Source organism: Equus quagga, chromosome 15 (genome assembly GCF_021613505.1).
Source record: "Equus quagga isolate Etosha38 chromosome 15, UCLA_HA_Equagga_1.0, whole genome shotgun sequence".
NCBI classification, from domain to species: domain Eukaryota; kingdom Metazoa; phylum Chordata; class Mammalia; order Perissodactyla; family Equidae; genus Equus; species Equus quagga.
The window spans coordinates 85,750,388-85,763,601 of record NC_060281.1 but is presented as its reverse complement, the minus strand read 5'-3'; the positions used below and the strand labels follow the sequence as shown (position 1 = coordinate 85,763,601).

Genomic DNA, 13,214 nt, shown 5'->3' with positions numbered 1-13,214 from the left:
AATCAATTGTCCATATAAGTACAAGTCTATTTCTGGACTCTCTATTTGATTCTACTGATCTATAGCAGAGGTTGGAAAACTTTTTCTATAAAAGGTCAGATAGTAAATGTTTTCAGCTTTGTGGACCATATGGTCGCTTCTTAAGTAATCAACTTTGCTGTTGTAACATGAAAGCACCCACAGACAATATGTAAATGAAGGAGTGTGGCAACAAAACTGTATTTACAAAAATAGGTGGGTGGTAGGATTTGGCCCAGATGCCATTGTTTGCGGACTCCTGATCTATGTGACTATTCTTATGCCAATACCACTCTCTTGATTATTATAGCTTTATAGTAAGTCTTGAGATCAGGCAGGGTAAGTCCTCCAAAGCTGATCTTTTTCAAAATTATTTTCGTTATTACAGGTTCTTTTCCTTTCTATATAAATTCTAGGATCAGTTTGTCAATTTTTTCAAAAAGTATGCTATGATTTTGATTGGGATTGCACTGAATCTATAGGTCAATTTAGGAAGAACTGACATTTTAACAATATTGAGTCTTCTAAGCCATGAACAATGTCTCCATTTATTTAGGTTTTCTTTAATTTTCCCTTGCAATGTTATGTGGTCTTTAATATCCTTTGTTAAATTTATCCTTAAGTTATTTATGCTACTATAAATGGAATTTAAAATTTTCTAACTGTTCACTGCTAACGTATAGAAATGCAACTGATTCATATATATATATATATGAACAATATATGAATATATACATAAGATCTTTTATATATATAGGACTTTATATATATATGACCTTATAACCTGCAACCTTGAAAAATTTACTTATTAGTTCTAGAAGCTTTTTTATTCTAGATTCCTTATAATTGTCTACGTAGATGATCATGTTGTCCATAAACAAAGAAAATTTTACTTCTTCTTTTCCAACCTACACGCATTTTATTTCTTTTTTCCCCCTTCTTCCATTGGCAAGGACCTCCAGTACAATGGTGAATAGAAGAGGTGAGAGTAGACATCATTGTTTGTTCCTGATCTTAGGTAGAAAGCACTGAACCTTTCACTACTGAAAATGGTGTTATTTTGGGGTTTTTTTGTAGATGCTCTTAATCAGGTTGAGGAAGTTTCCCTCTACTCCTAGTTTGCTGATGGCTTTTATCATTAATAGGTATTGTATTTCCCCAAATGCTTTTACTATATTTTTATTCTGAAATAATTTCAAATGTGCAGAGAAGTTGCAAGACCAACACAAAGAACTGCCCCCATCCCTTTCACCCAGAGACCCCCATTCAAGCTGGCAACTGCCCGAATCACATCCTTTGTAGAAAAGGAGTCAATCCAGGACGACAGATGTACTTAACTGTGAGGTCTCCTCAGTCTCCTTCAAACTGGAATAGTTCATTGGTCCTTCCTTGACCTTTGTGACCTTAATGTTTTTGAAGAATAAAGGCCAGTCATTTTGTAGAATGTTCCTCATTTCAGGTTTGTCTATGTTTCCTCATGATCAGATTCACATTACGCATTTTGGGCAGAAATACCACTAAAGTGATGTTATGCTCTTGACAGGTCAGGTGGGACACAATGTCGAGTTGTCCCATCACTGGTGATATTAACTTTGAGCACTTGCGTTAGGTAGTATATGCCAGTTTTCTCCACTGCAGAATTACTTGTTTTCCTTTTATAGTATTTTGTGGGGAGATCTTTGAGACTATCTAAATATTCTATTCCTCATGCAACTTTTACCCATTTACCAGTAGATAAGGACTTGGGATATTTGCGTACCTTGATATTTGTTCTTTGAATCAATTATTACTATGATGGCTGCCAAATGGTGAACTTTCTAATTCCACTATTTCTTCTACATTTATTAGTTGGCATTCCCCTATATGGAAATGCTTTTCTTCTCCTTGTTTACTTATTCACTTATTTATATCAGCGTGGATCTGAGGATTCTTTACTCAATGGAGTATATTTATTACTATCATTATTTGTTTTGAAGCTCAAACTATGCTCTATTTGGCCAGTGGAGACCCTTTAAGCTGGTTCCTATGTCCTTTAGACAAGTCCCTATCCTTCCTTATTTTCTTGTAATTTCAGGATCACCTAGCATTTTCTCAAAACCAGGTCTAGAAGGTGCAGTTTTCTCCAAAGAGCTCCAGTTCTTTTTAGTGAAGAACAGTTTTCAGAAACCAAGATTGCACTATACTAATAACTTCAACCCCTGTCCAACACTGTAGGCTTCATTCCAGTTTTCCCTGGCTCCCTTCTCCAACAGTGAGAAACCTGGCTCCCATTATCCTCAATATATTTACGTTTATGTTCAATGCCTTTGCAAGCAACCAATCATCTGATTATGCTGGGCCAACCACCCTGCTAAGCCACCTGCCTCACACTGGCCCTGAACCCTGCCAGGCTACTCGTCCTGCTTGGGTCTGGTTAAGGACTTTTTGGCTGGGAGGGAAGGAGGAAGGGAGGGAGGGAGGAAGGAAGGAAGGAGGGAAGGAAGGGAGGAGGGGAGGAGGGGAGGAGGGAGGGAGGGAGGAAGGAAGGAAGGAAGGAAGGAAGGAATTTTCTTTTTTTGATATAACAAACAATAGTATTATTGAATCTTATCGGCCAAGGAATGAATTTCAGATAGAAGAATGAATAAGAAGGAAAGAAAATATTTTGGACTGGTGTGCAGGCTAGGGCCCCTTAATGTATCAAGGAAGCAACCACTACCTTGGCTTATTCCCAGATCCTCTGTGGAGCCAGAGATGTCCCTGCTCCTAAGATACAAAGGCACGAGGAAACACATAACTCTGTCGGAGGTCAAACAGGGATGCGGATACTGGAGATTTCCCTCTCCATTTCTCCCGGTCTTTAGACAACAGTGCTGCCTCACACTCCTGAATCCCAAGCCCCACTCCTCCTCCAACTTCTCCTTGGCAGACAAGTAGATGGCATGGCTTTACAGGTTGTTTTTTAAAAATGTACATGTATTTTTAAGTTATCTCAGCAGAATGCACATACATCTTTATCCTTTTCTATAGATACACAGCCACAGAGTCATTACCTTGAACCTCTGACTCCGACAAAAACTGATGCAGGTTTGTATGGTAAGTTTGTTAGATGTTTTACTGGCGCCAGTTAGAGGAGGTGGGTTTCCATGATCCTTATAGCAGCCAAGGTTTCCAGGCACTGGAGAAAAAAGAAAAACAAAAGAATTTCACAACACCTGGCTGTGAAACACCAAGAAGGAAATGCAATTTGTGCCAGGTACTTTCATCTCAGCCAGTATTTCCACTCCTAAGGTACAAATAAATAACAAGCAATAAGCTTTAAAAATGGAAGCCTTAGTGTCCTCAGCTAAATGCTATGTTTTTGGTTTATTTTGAAGATTATGGGAGGCCCAGGTCCACCTTTAACTAACCTTAAGAAATTTTTAACCTGTTCGGCATTGATAGAATTTAATATTAAAGAGAACTAGAAAGAATTTCCTAAAAACAGAGAAGCTGCAATATGTGAATTATGTTTCAGAGTCACTGGAGGGCAGGAAAAGCCCTTAGAAGCCCATCATTCTACCCATGTCCTTCCTCTTGCTTCTTAGAAAGCTCCACAAGTGGATTTCCCCAAGGTCCTTGGGTGAAGGTCATTAGTTTCCTATTGCTGCTGAAGCAAATTACCACAAACCTAAGTGGCTTAAAGCAGTATAAATTCATTATCTTACAGTTCAGGAGGTCAGAAGTACTAAATGAGTCTTGTGGGACTAAAATCAAGGTGTCGGCAGAGCTGTGTTCCTTCTGGAGGCTCAAGGGGAGAATTTGTTCCCTGCCTTTTCCATCTCCTAGAAGCTGCCCCTATTCCTTGGCTTGCGGCTGCACCATTCCAGCCTCTGCTTCCATCATCATATCTTCTTTCCTCCCTCTGCTTCCATCACCACATCATCTTCTCTGACTCTGATCCTCCTGCCTCTCTGTTACACAAACCCATGTGATTACACTGGGCCTACCTGGATAATTCAGAATAACTTCCCCATTTCAAAATCCTTAACTTAATCACACCTGCAACGTCTCTTATACCAGGTAAGGTAACATATTCAAAGATTCCAGGGATTACAACACAGACATTTTTGGAGGGCCACTATCAAGCTTACCACAGTGAACATATTAGTGTTTCGTAACCACACAATCAGATGGTTTGGTCTAGTAGAAAAAGCTGTATTTGAGAATAAAGAAACCTGAACATATGCACCAACTGTGGGAGACAGCTTTCAATGATCCCCACGTCCTGGTATTCACACTCTTGTGCAGTCCCCTCCCCTGAGAGTGGGCTGGACTAGATTTTGACCAACAGAATGCGACAAAGTTGACGGGATGCTACTGCTGTGATTAGGTTACGAGAGGCTGTGACTTCTGCCTGCTAGTAGACTCTCTCTATTGCTTTCTTGGCTTACACACTTTGATAAAACAATATGCCGTGTCAGAAAGGCCATGTAGCAAGCAATGAGGGTGGTCTTCAGCCAACAGCCAGCAAGAAACCACGACTTTCAGTTTCGACAAAGATTGAATCCTACAAAAACGACGTGAGCCTGAAGTAGATTCCCCAGTGGAGCCTTCAGATGAGACTCCAGCCCTGGCAGGCACCTTGATTGCAGCCTTGGGGGAGACCCCGAAGCAGAGGAGCCAGCTAAGCCATGTCCAGGCTTTCTGACCCACTGAAAGTGTGCGACAATAAATGTGTGTTGTTTTAAGTCACTAACTTTTAGGGTAATTTGTTACACAGCAAAAGATAACTAATATACCTATATAATAAATACTAAATATATGTTTATTGAATGAAGAAATGAATTTATTGTGGGCTATGGACAAATCAACCTGTCTACACCTTAGTTTTCCATCTGTGTTATTAATTTATGAATCATCCCACTATCAGATGAAGTCTTCCCCTACTTTCTCTGTTTGACTCCTCACAGTTTATATAACTGGAGATATAATGACATGAGTGGGGCGTGGTCCTAGAAGCACTTCTAGGTCACTTAAGAGTTGTACATTATCCACTTCTAAAGTGAGTCATTTAGACTCTTAGAAAGCATTTTTTCTTTAAGACTGGAAAACAGCATGGGTCCAGTTTAACAAGCTTTATATCCACATTCGTTTTTTGGCATATAAGAATATACACATGTATATGTATATATGTATACATACACACACGCTTTAATTTCTGCCACCGTCCACATCTAACCAGCTCATTTTAAATTGGCAGGAAGTACCTCTGCTAACCCAAACAGTCACCCTTCCCCCTCTAAGCCAAGTGGTTACCGTTCTCCCTTGCGTCACACGTGGTTCAACTATAACAAACATGGCTCACCACACAAATGTTAAAATGCATCTTTCGGAAACAAACCAAATCTCTATAGTAGCAAATGTAAACAGAAAAGCTCTAGGCAGTAGGAGTCCAGTGTTTAGTAGGTGCCTGGCTTGGGAATGTCTGGGTTTTAGGGTTTAAACAAATGCAGTGAGTTAAGCATCTCTGGGGTGGGTGGGGGGTGGGGAATCATATAAGCCGAGTTTGTTAAAGGGACATTGCATATGGAAACCTGAGCCACGCATTTAATAGTTCTTAATAAGAACTACTTGATCATGATCATCTTGGTCATTTACTATGATTTTTGTCCCATTTATTCCATTATGCTCACAAGTAAGCATGTTATTATGTATTAGTTTATAGAGAGCCCAAGGCACATAATCATAAAAGTTAAGATGAGACATAAACAAGGCCATGGGTTGTATTAATGCAGCTGGAACCTATAAACGTTATTCACAATTCAGTGAGCAAATCCAGGCAGCTCACATTCCAGTGGGGCAGAAAGGTCCCAAAACACACCAGGAAGAAGATCACTGGAAATCAGACCACATCGTGCGGCTGCTCCATCCATTTGAACATCAATGGCCCGAAGATCAACCCCGCTGCCCAAATAAATCATTTGCCAGACACTGTCAATTCTACCTCCTAAAATATCGCAGACATCTGTCCATGTCTCTCTATCCACGCTGTCGTTTCTCCAGTTCAGGCCATCATCGCCTCTCACTAAGACCAGTGGATTGCCCTCCTATTCCATCTTCCTGTTTCTAGGCTCACCCTGCTCTAATCTAGTTAGTAAGTTGCAACCAGAGTAATCTTTACAGTACATTCCAGGCAGAAGGAACAGCAAGTGCAAAGAACTAAAGCAAGAATGACCTTGGCCTTCGCAGGAACAAAAAGAACGCACATAACCAGCAACAGAGAGAGGGAAAAGCAGCAGGACCTGGAGAGGTACGCAGGGGCCCTGCCTAAAACCGTCGAAGCTCCCTGGTTGTCCCTCAGGATAAAGTCCAAATTTTCTCACCTGGTACACGAGGCCCTGCCTGATTTGTGCTGCTCCCCTTCTCTCCCCTGCCAGCATGACCCCTCTCTCTAACCCTCGGCTCACATTCTATATAAAGCCCAAACCAAATTATAGTGTATTTGCAAATTTCCCAACTGCATATGACTCTGGCCTCTAGACTTTTGCACATGCTATTCCTTCTGCCTGGAATACTCTTCTCTGCATAAGATTGCAGCTTGAGCATCATTTCCCCTGGAAGGCCCCAGGGCCCTCCCATCATCCCCGCCCCTCACAAATAAGGTTAGATGCTCCTGCTGCGTAATCCTACAGCAGCCTATGCTGAGTTTGATTCTAAACACCTGTTTATGTGTCTCTCTCTCCCCAGTTAACCATGAACAACTTAAGGGTAGGACTGTATGTTCTACACACCATTGTATTCCCAGGGCCTGTCATGGCCCCAGTTACACAGCAGACGCTCTAAAACTGTGTGCTGAGTGAACAAGCATGTTTCATGTCCCCAGCTGAAATCCCGGAGTGAGTAGGTAAAGTACTTCCTGGGCAGCAGCGAATGAAGAGCAGAGCTGATCTGCATCACAACGTCCACTTATCGCCAGGAAGGGTGGGCTCGCCTCCTGCCTGCTCACTGTCCTCTTTGGCTACCTAGAAAGACCATACTAGATAACTGAGTTTTCCATAGAGATTAACCTCAAAACTTAAAATTTTCTCTTTATCATTTTGGATGAAACTTTTCTAAAATTAGTTTTTTCTTTTAAAAAATTAGTTTAACCTACTTTAAAGTTTTCTTGGTGGCTTGAGGCCACCAAATGTATTTCACCAAATGGCCCCCGACTATAGTGCTTTTTTACATTCTCGTGTCTGACTTTAACAGTTAATCTGTCTCCTCAGTTACCACCAAGGCTGCTGAACCCTCAGAACATTAGAACTGGAAGGAGTCTTATCTACTTCTTGCTACTGTCAGTGCCTGCAGTCTTTGCTTATCCTCTTCTTAACATGCTGCTTCTTAGGCTTAGAATAAAATTATCAAACTTATTAGAATTATGTGAAAAATCAGAATAAACAGTTTCTAAAAGAGGGAGGGGCTTTATGCTCCCCACTTTCTGCCATTCATATTGCAGCTCAGGAGTTGTTTTTTGCATGCTCATTGCCCAGTTCTTGGCAATATTCCGAAGGGCATTGGAGCTACCGTCATCTGTCCAGAAGCGGCCAGCATTTTGCAGCAATCACAAACACAGGCTTTGGAGTCAGACTGACCCTAGGGTGAATTCTGGCCCATCCTCCACGGCCTTTCCAAGCTCAGTTTCATCAACAGTAGAATGAAGAACAATAGGGACCTCAAAGGGTTCTTCTGAGAATTAAAGTGAGGTAATGTAAATAAAGTAAACACCACAAGGCCTGGCAAGATAGTATGTGCTGAATAAATAGTGTTTATTATCATCATATATAATAAGGCTTTCATCATTCACCACACAAACAAGAACAACAGGCTTAGTAATAAGAAAAGTAAAATAGCACTAAATTAAAAGACCAAATCAAAGGCAGCCACTCCAGAAAACTGAGTTTGATTCCAGATATTAAAATATTAATCTCTTACATCTGGCAAGTGTACAGTGCACTTTCACGTAAGCATCTCACATGAAACTCACAGCCCTTTCAGGAAGGCAGGTCAGATGATGTTATTCCCACGTGACAGAGAAGAAATCACAGTTTCGCAAGGTTAAGGGCCTCGCATGGGGACACATGATGAAGTGGAGAGCAGTGAGCTCCAGGGTTGCAGATTCTCACTCCATGGTTTTTTTCTTGCTGTCCCTGGCCCCCTTTCCTTACAGGGCCAGTCTGGGGAGCCAAATGAAAATGTCTCCTTGAGATTAAAGACTGAACCCTCAGACACATTGGTCCCTCAATACTTTGTGTGCCCTGAGGCCAGCCTCTGAGGGGTGCCACTGCCCTCTGACTCGCACTGGAAAGTGTGGCTCGAAGTCTCGCCGGAGGAGACACGTCATGTAGTCTTCAAAAGCATTACTGGTCAACTGAGTGGATTTCCAGACCGTGTCCCACCCTTAGCTCTTCCCAGAAGCAGGGAGGAAAAGTCCATTTGAAAAAGGATATTTGTTCTCAAATTCCTTTTTACTTTCAAGACCACTTTAAAGTCCTGTGGCTTGGTCATGCATTTTTCCTGTTACCAAAGAGGCTCCATCACTTTCAATTTTTAAAAAATCATCTTAAAATACAAATAGACCCCTTGTTTATCACAGTGGATGCTATGAAACCCATGACAGTTAATTACCAACATTCTCCTCAGATGTTCAGAGTTCTTGACAGAGATCAAAGTTTGAGAGGCAGCTGAGGGGAGATGGTCCTCTATTTGGATTAACCCAGGAACTACTGTTCTTTACTGTCACAAGGAACTGTTGGGAAGCAGTCTGGCAGGCTTACTAAACACCCAGTACATTTGGATCTAACTGCGGCCTCAATGTGAAGGTGCTACACACACCTCCAGGGAGCCGCAGCTGACAGCCCTGTTCTCAGAACCACTTCTTGCCCACGGCACCTTCTCAGAGGATCTGCTGCCATAACTTGTGCTCAGTGGGGAGACGCCAAAGGACCCCATCCTCTGGCCACAGCTGACTCCCACTGGGGCCACCAGATTCTCTCTCCCAGGAAGCTGGAATTGGGATTCCAGTTAGTGAATTGCAGGTACTGGACTTACAGGGTTCTGTCAAGTAGGGGTTAAGGCAAGCAGCCATATTGGGGCCACATGAGTCGATGAGTGAGCTGATTCTACTGGTCCACAAAGAGGAAAAAGAATGGACACCAAGCTGAGAGAGAGGCAGAGATGAGAGACCATGTGGCCTCAGAGAGAGATGGCGAGAGTGAACACTTTCTTCCTAGGTTCTTGAGACACAGGGATTGGGCTCTGTGATACAGTCCCAATGTCTTTCCAATAAATCCCTTTTGCTCAAGTTAGCTTGCGTGAGTTCTATTGCTGGCAATAAACAATTTTTGACAAAGCCAGAAAGCATACCCATTATGGTCAAAGCTCGATTTGAATACAAATCTTCGGATGGTAATTTGCATAGGAAGAAGTCCTGACTGTTACTATGTTTTCTATTCCAGTGCTCTGACCAGATCTGAGATATTTATTTAAGAAACCAGAAGCAAAGTTCTTGTCCTGTGTTTTAGAAAACTCTTCCCTGGCTCTGCAGAACTTTTACTTTTTCTTATAAGTAAAATCTGCTTCTTCAGAAACGATGAAGTGACTCTGCTTATTTTAAATGTCATTTAACCTTGTGTGGCAGAGACCATCTTCTACCCCAGGGACTCCACCCTGGTGCCTCAGCAGCTGATTTCTCCCCTTTGTGGGAACAAGGACTAAGTACACAGGAGATGATTCTGCTGGTGTCCTATTAGAGGACCAATTGTTTAGAATACTTCCTTCAGAGCATCGATGGGGTAAGTGTGGATTATTCCACCCTCTCAGCCTGTGACCCCTAGCACACTGCACCCTATCCTGTCCATCTGCAACTTCCATTCCAAATCTGGCAGCTGCCATCTTCGTCTAAGTCCTATCACAACATGGCCCCACCCTACCTCTACAACTTTATTCTAAACATCAACTCTCCCTTTCAGTCAGTCTGATCCTTCAAGCAGCCCTACTTGTGTCTGAGTCTCTATCAACTCACCCAAATAAATAAGTAACCACAGCTTTTTCTTCCCCTATGAAATTTTACCTTTAGGGAAGGTAGTAAGAGTTCCTAAGGGTCCTGACCCCCATACAGCCCTGATGCATCACTGTGGTAGTTCTCTTCTAGTGGGAGTTCCTTCTCTGAAACTTAACTTCTGGTGATTTAATGCTGTAGACAGTCTCCAAAGGAGGCTCTAATAATTTCTCCTCTCCCTGTACACGTGTGTTGCACCCCACTTTAACAGTTGGAATTAATTTCCTCTCCTCTTGAATCTGGGCTGGCTTTGCGACTTGCTTTGATCAACAGAATGTGGTGGACTTCTGAGTTCATGCCTTAAGAGGACTGGCAGCTTCTGCTCCCTCTCTCTTGGAAACCAACCACCATAGAAGAGATCTGAATATGCTACTGAAAAAAGAGGTAGTCCAGGTCGAGGCCTGAAGCCATCTTGGATGTCCTAGCCCCAGCAGAGTCCCCAGGTAAATGCAGCCACTTGATGGAGCCCAGATGAGAGTTGCAGAAGAACTGCCCAGCTGAAACTCAGCCAACCCACAGAATCAGGAGAAATGATAAGTTGTTGTTTTAAGTCACTGGGGTTTGGGGTGGCTCGTTATGCAGTAACAGACAACTGAAACACCTTACTTGACAAAAGGTCAGTCCAAGTTCAAGAGGAATGATACAGCTGTGTCTCTGGGAAGAGGAGCTCAGTTTGTTGACTTGTACTTTTTTTTCAGGGACACCGCAAATATCCCAGGCAAAGAAACACAGAGTCATCTCTTACTCTTCCTGCTGTTTCATCCCTTATATATTCCATTTGTCATCAAGTTCTGTCTTCTTTCTAAATGCATCTTGGATTTAACCCTTCCTGTCTTATCTCACTGCTGTCATCATAGCCCAGGCCCTTATCCCCTGGATTTAGAAATCCACACCCATTCTTTGCTCCCCAAACTTCCTTCTTCTGATCCGTCCTGTAAAAGGACACTGGGCTCATCTTCCTAAACTGGGGCTTTCAGCATGTCAGTCCCCATCTACTCAACTCTGGCTTTCAGAGTCTGACCCAGTTCCTCTCTGTCCACTCCTCTACTCAGGCAGTTTGGTTCCCAACCCACATGCACACCAATCCCGTGCCCTTCCTCAAGTCTGCCAGGCTATTCCCTGACCTGTGCCCTGACCCATGCAGCCCCTCCACCCTTCTCCGTAACGATGCCTCCAAGTTGCACAACCTGACTGAGCCCTCTTGCCTTCAAATACTCACAGCACTGTATCTCATAATTCAATCTTATTTATATAAGTGATGGGCTGCTCTCCAATTTTCTCTTATGTTTATAACTCAGATTCCTAATTATATCATAAGATTGAGGGTAGGGACTATTTCTTATGTTTTTGTATATTTCTCACAGGCAAGTGCTAGTGTAAAGATTTTTGGTAAAATCATCCTTATTGATCTGAATGATTTTCCCTTCTTAAGTTATTTGTATGCTTTACACAACTGTGCTTTAGAACATTTTGGAAATACAGTATATATCTGTCACCAAAGAAAATGTCCATTTGGTTCAGAAAGTCTGTATTTTTTTATGGAAAATTAAATAATATCCACTGCCAAAAACAAAGAACAATCGAGCACATGTCAGATCTGAAACCATAAACTGCATTGTAAGAACAAATGTGGGGCCTCTTGTGTTCCCAGAGTGCAGTACCCCACCAGGCCCCAGGGGAATGGCCGCCACGGCAGCTGAGGCCATGAGGCACGCTACTGAGCCCCATGGCCAGTCAGATAAAAAAGGAATGACAAATAAAACACAGGCTAGGAGGAACCTATTTAGGAATTAGATGACAGGAATATGCCAATGGTAGTCCATTCCTTGGGGAAAGCACGGGCCACCACAATACCTGCTAGAACTTTCATGCCTACCATGTGCTAGGTCCTGGACTTAGGGTTACGTATATTTTTACTCACTTAATCTTCAAAATAACCCTTGAAGGCACAGAGGAGGAAACCAAGGCTCAGGGGAGAGTCATTTTGCTGTAAGCTATTAAATGAGTAATGATTCAAACCTAAGCCAGTGTGACTCTGAAGTCCACATTCTTTCCACTAGCTCCTGTTGTGTCTCTTACTGGAAGAGATGTGACATCATGTCATCAAAAATATCTAGTGAGCACCTGTTACGGCCTCCACCGGGCTAGATGTTGTGGAAGACTGTTAAAATATATGGCTCTTTTCAGTGACTGCCCAGGAAGCGGCTTGAGGGGATAAAGCTCCCATAAATTCCATCAGCATCCCTCCATAAGTAAACATACAATCCAAGGAAAGTGAGGGCACCTGCTATGCAAATACAGCTTTAGGAGAAATCCTTGCGTTCCCCTTCCTACCTTAAGTTTCTCCTTCATAGAAATTCCAGAGCTCCCTCGCTCATGCCTTTGAAAAGCTTAGTCTAGTTGGGAGAACAAGAATAAACAATATAAAACATGGTTCTGACAATGCTAATTTGGACAGCCTAAAAGGGTTCAATTAAATAAAAGTGTTAAGTATTGTAATGGAAAGACAGAAGAGGTGAAAAGATTAGTCTGCATAATTCATATTATTAATGTTCATGTCAATATTGCTTTGGCTGTCAGCCAAAGTTTGAGGTTCGTTTTAACTGTAATTAATGATGCACAGAGACGTGTCTTTTTCAAGACGAACTTCAGCCCATGCAATGAAGACAAGGTGGGAGAAACCCTGAGGCCTGGACAAGGCGGCTGATGCAGTGTCTCATGCAGAGTCCAACTCTGGGGAGCCCCTTCCCAGCTGAGAGCAGCTGGGCTGGAACACCCGCAGAGACAGCCCAACATTCTACAGAGTGGCTCTGCTGTGCAACAAATGCTTCCTGGATACCATCGCAGCCTGCTTTACTCCTGGGGCTTGGGATTTCCCAAACCCAAAGAAGAAAGGAAAACGACTTAGAGCTAACAGCTTGAACTGCAGACCCTCTGTCGCCACTGAGTTAATCCTTTGGTTTCCACAATGTCAAAAAGGCAATCTTAATGATTCGGCATACTATCAGAATTTCAAACTCTAATTCCCAAAAAATCCACAAAGAAAACTCTCAAGAATGATCTCAACCGTGGCCTGGATCCATCCTAGGGGCCCCATTTTGAAGGAAATAAAGGAAATGGGGCTGTTCTCAAGTAC

The 13,214-nt window shown here is 42.5% G+C and overlaps 1 protein-coding gene across 3 annotated transcripts in view; it reads right to left on the bottom strand.

The window, feature by feature from the left end:
- KREMEN1 (kringle containing transmembrane protein 1) overlaps window positions 1-13,214 on the bottom strand; it is a 65,445-nt gene that overhangs the window by 23,110 nt on the left and 29,121 nt on the right. For all 3 annotated transcript variants that reach the window (XM_046639167.1, XM_046639168.1, XM_046639169.1), the window contains exon 4: window positions 3,051-3,175. In XM_046639167.1, coding sequence (XP_046495123.1) covers window positions 3,051-3,175 — 125 coding nt within the window. The remainder of the gene's footprint in view (window positions 1-3,050; window positions 3,176-13,214) is intronic.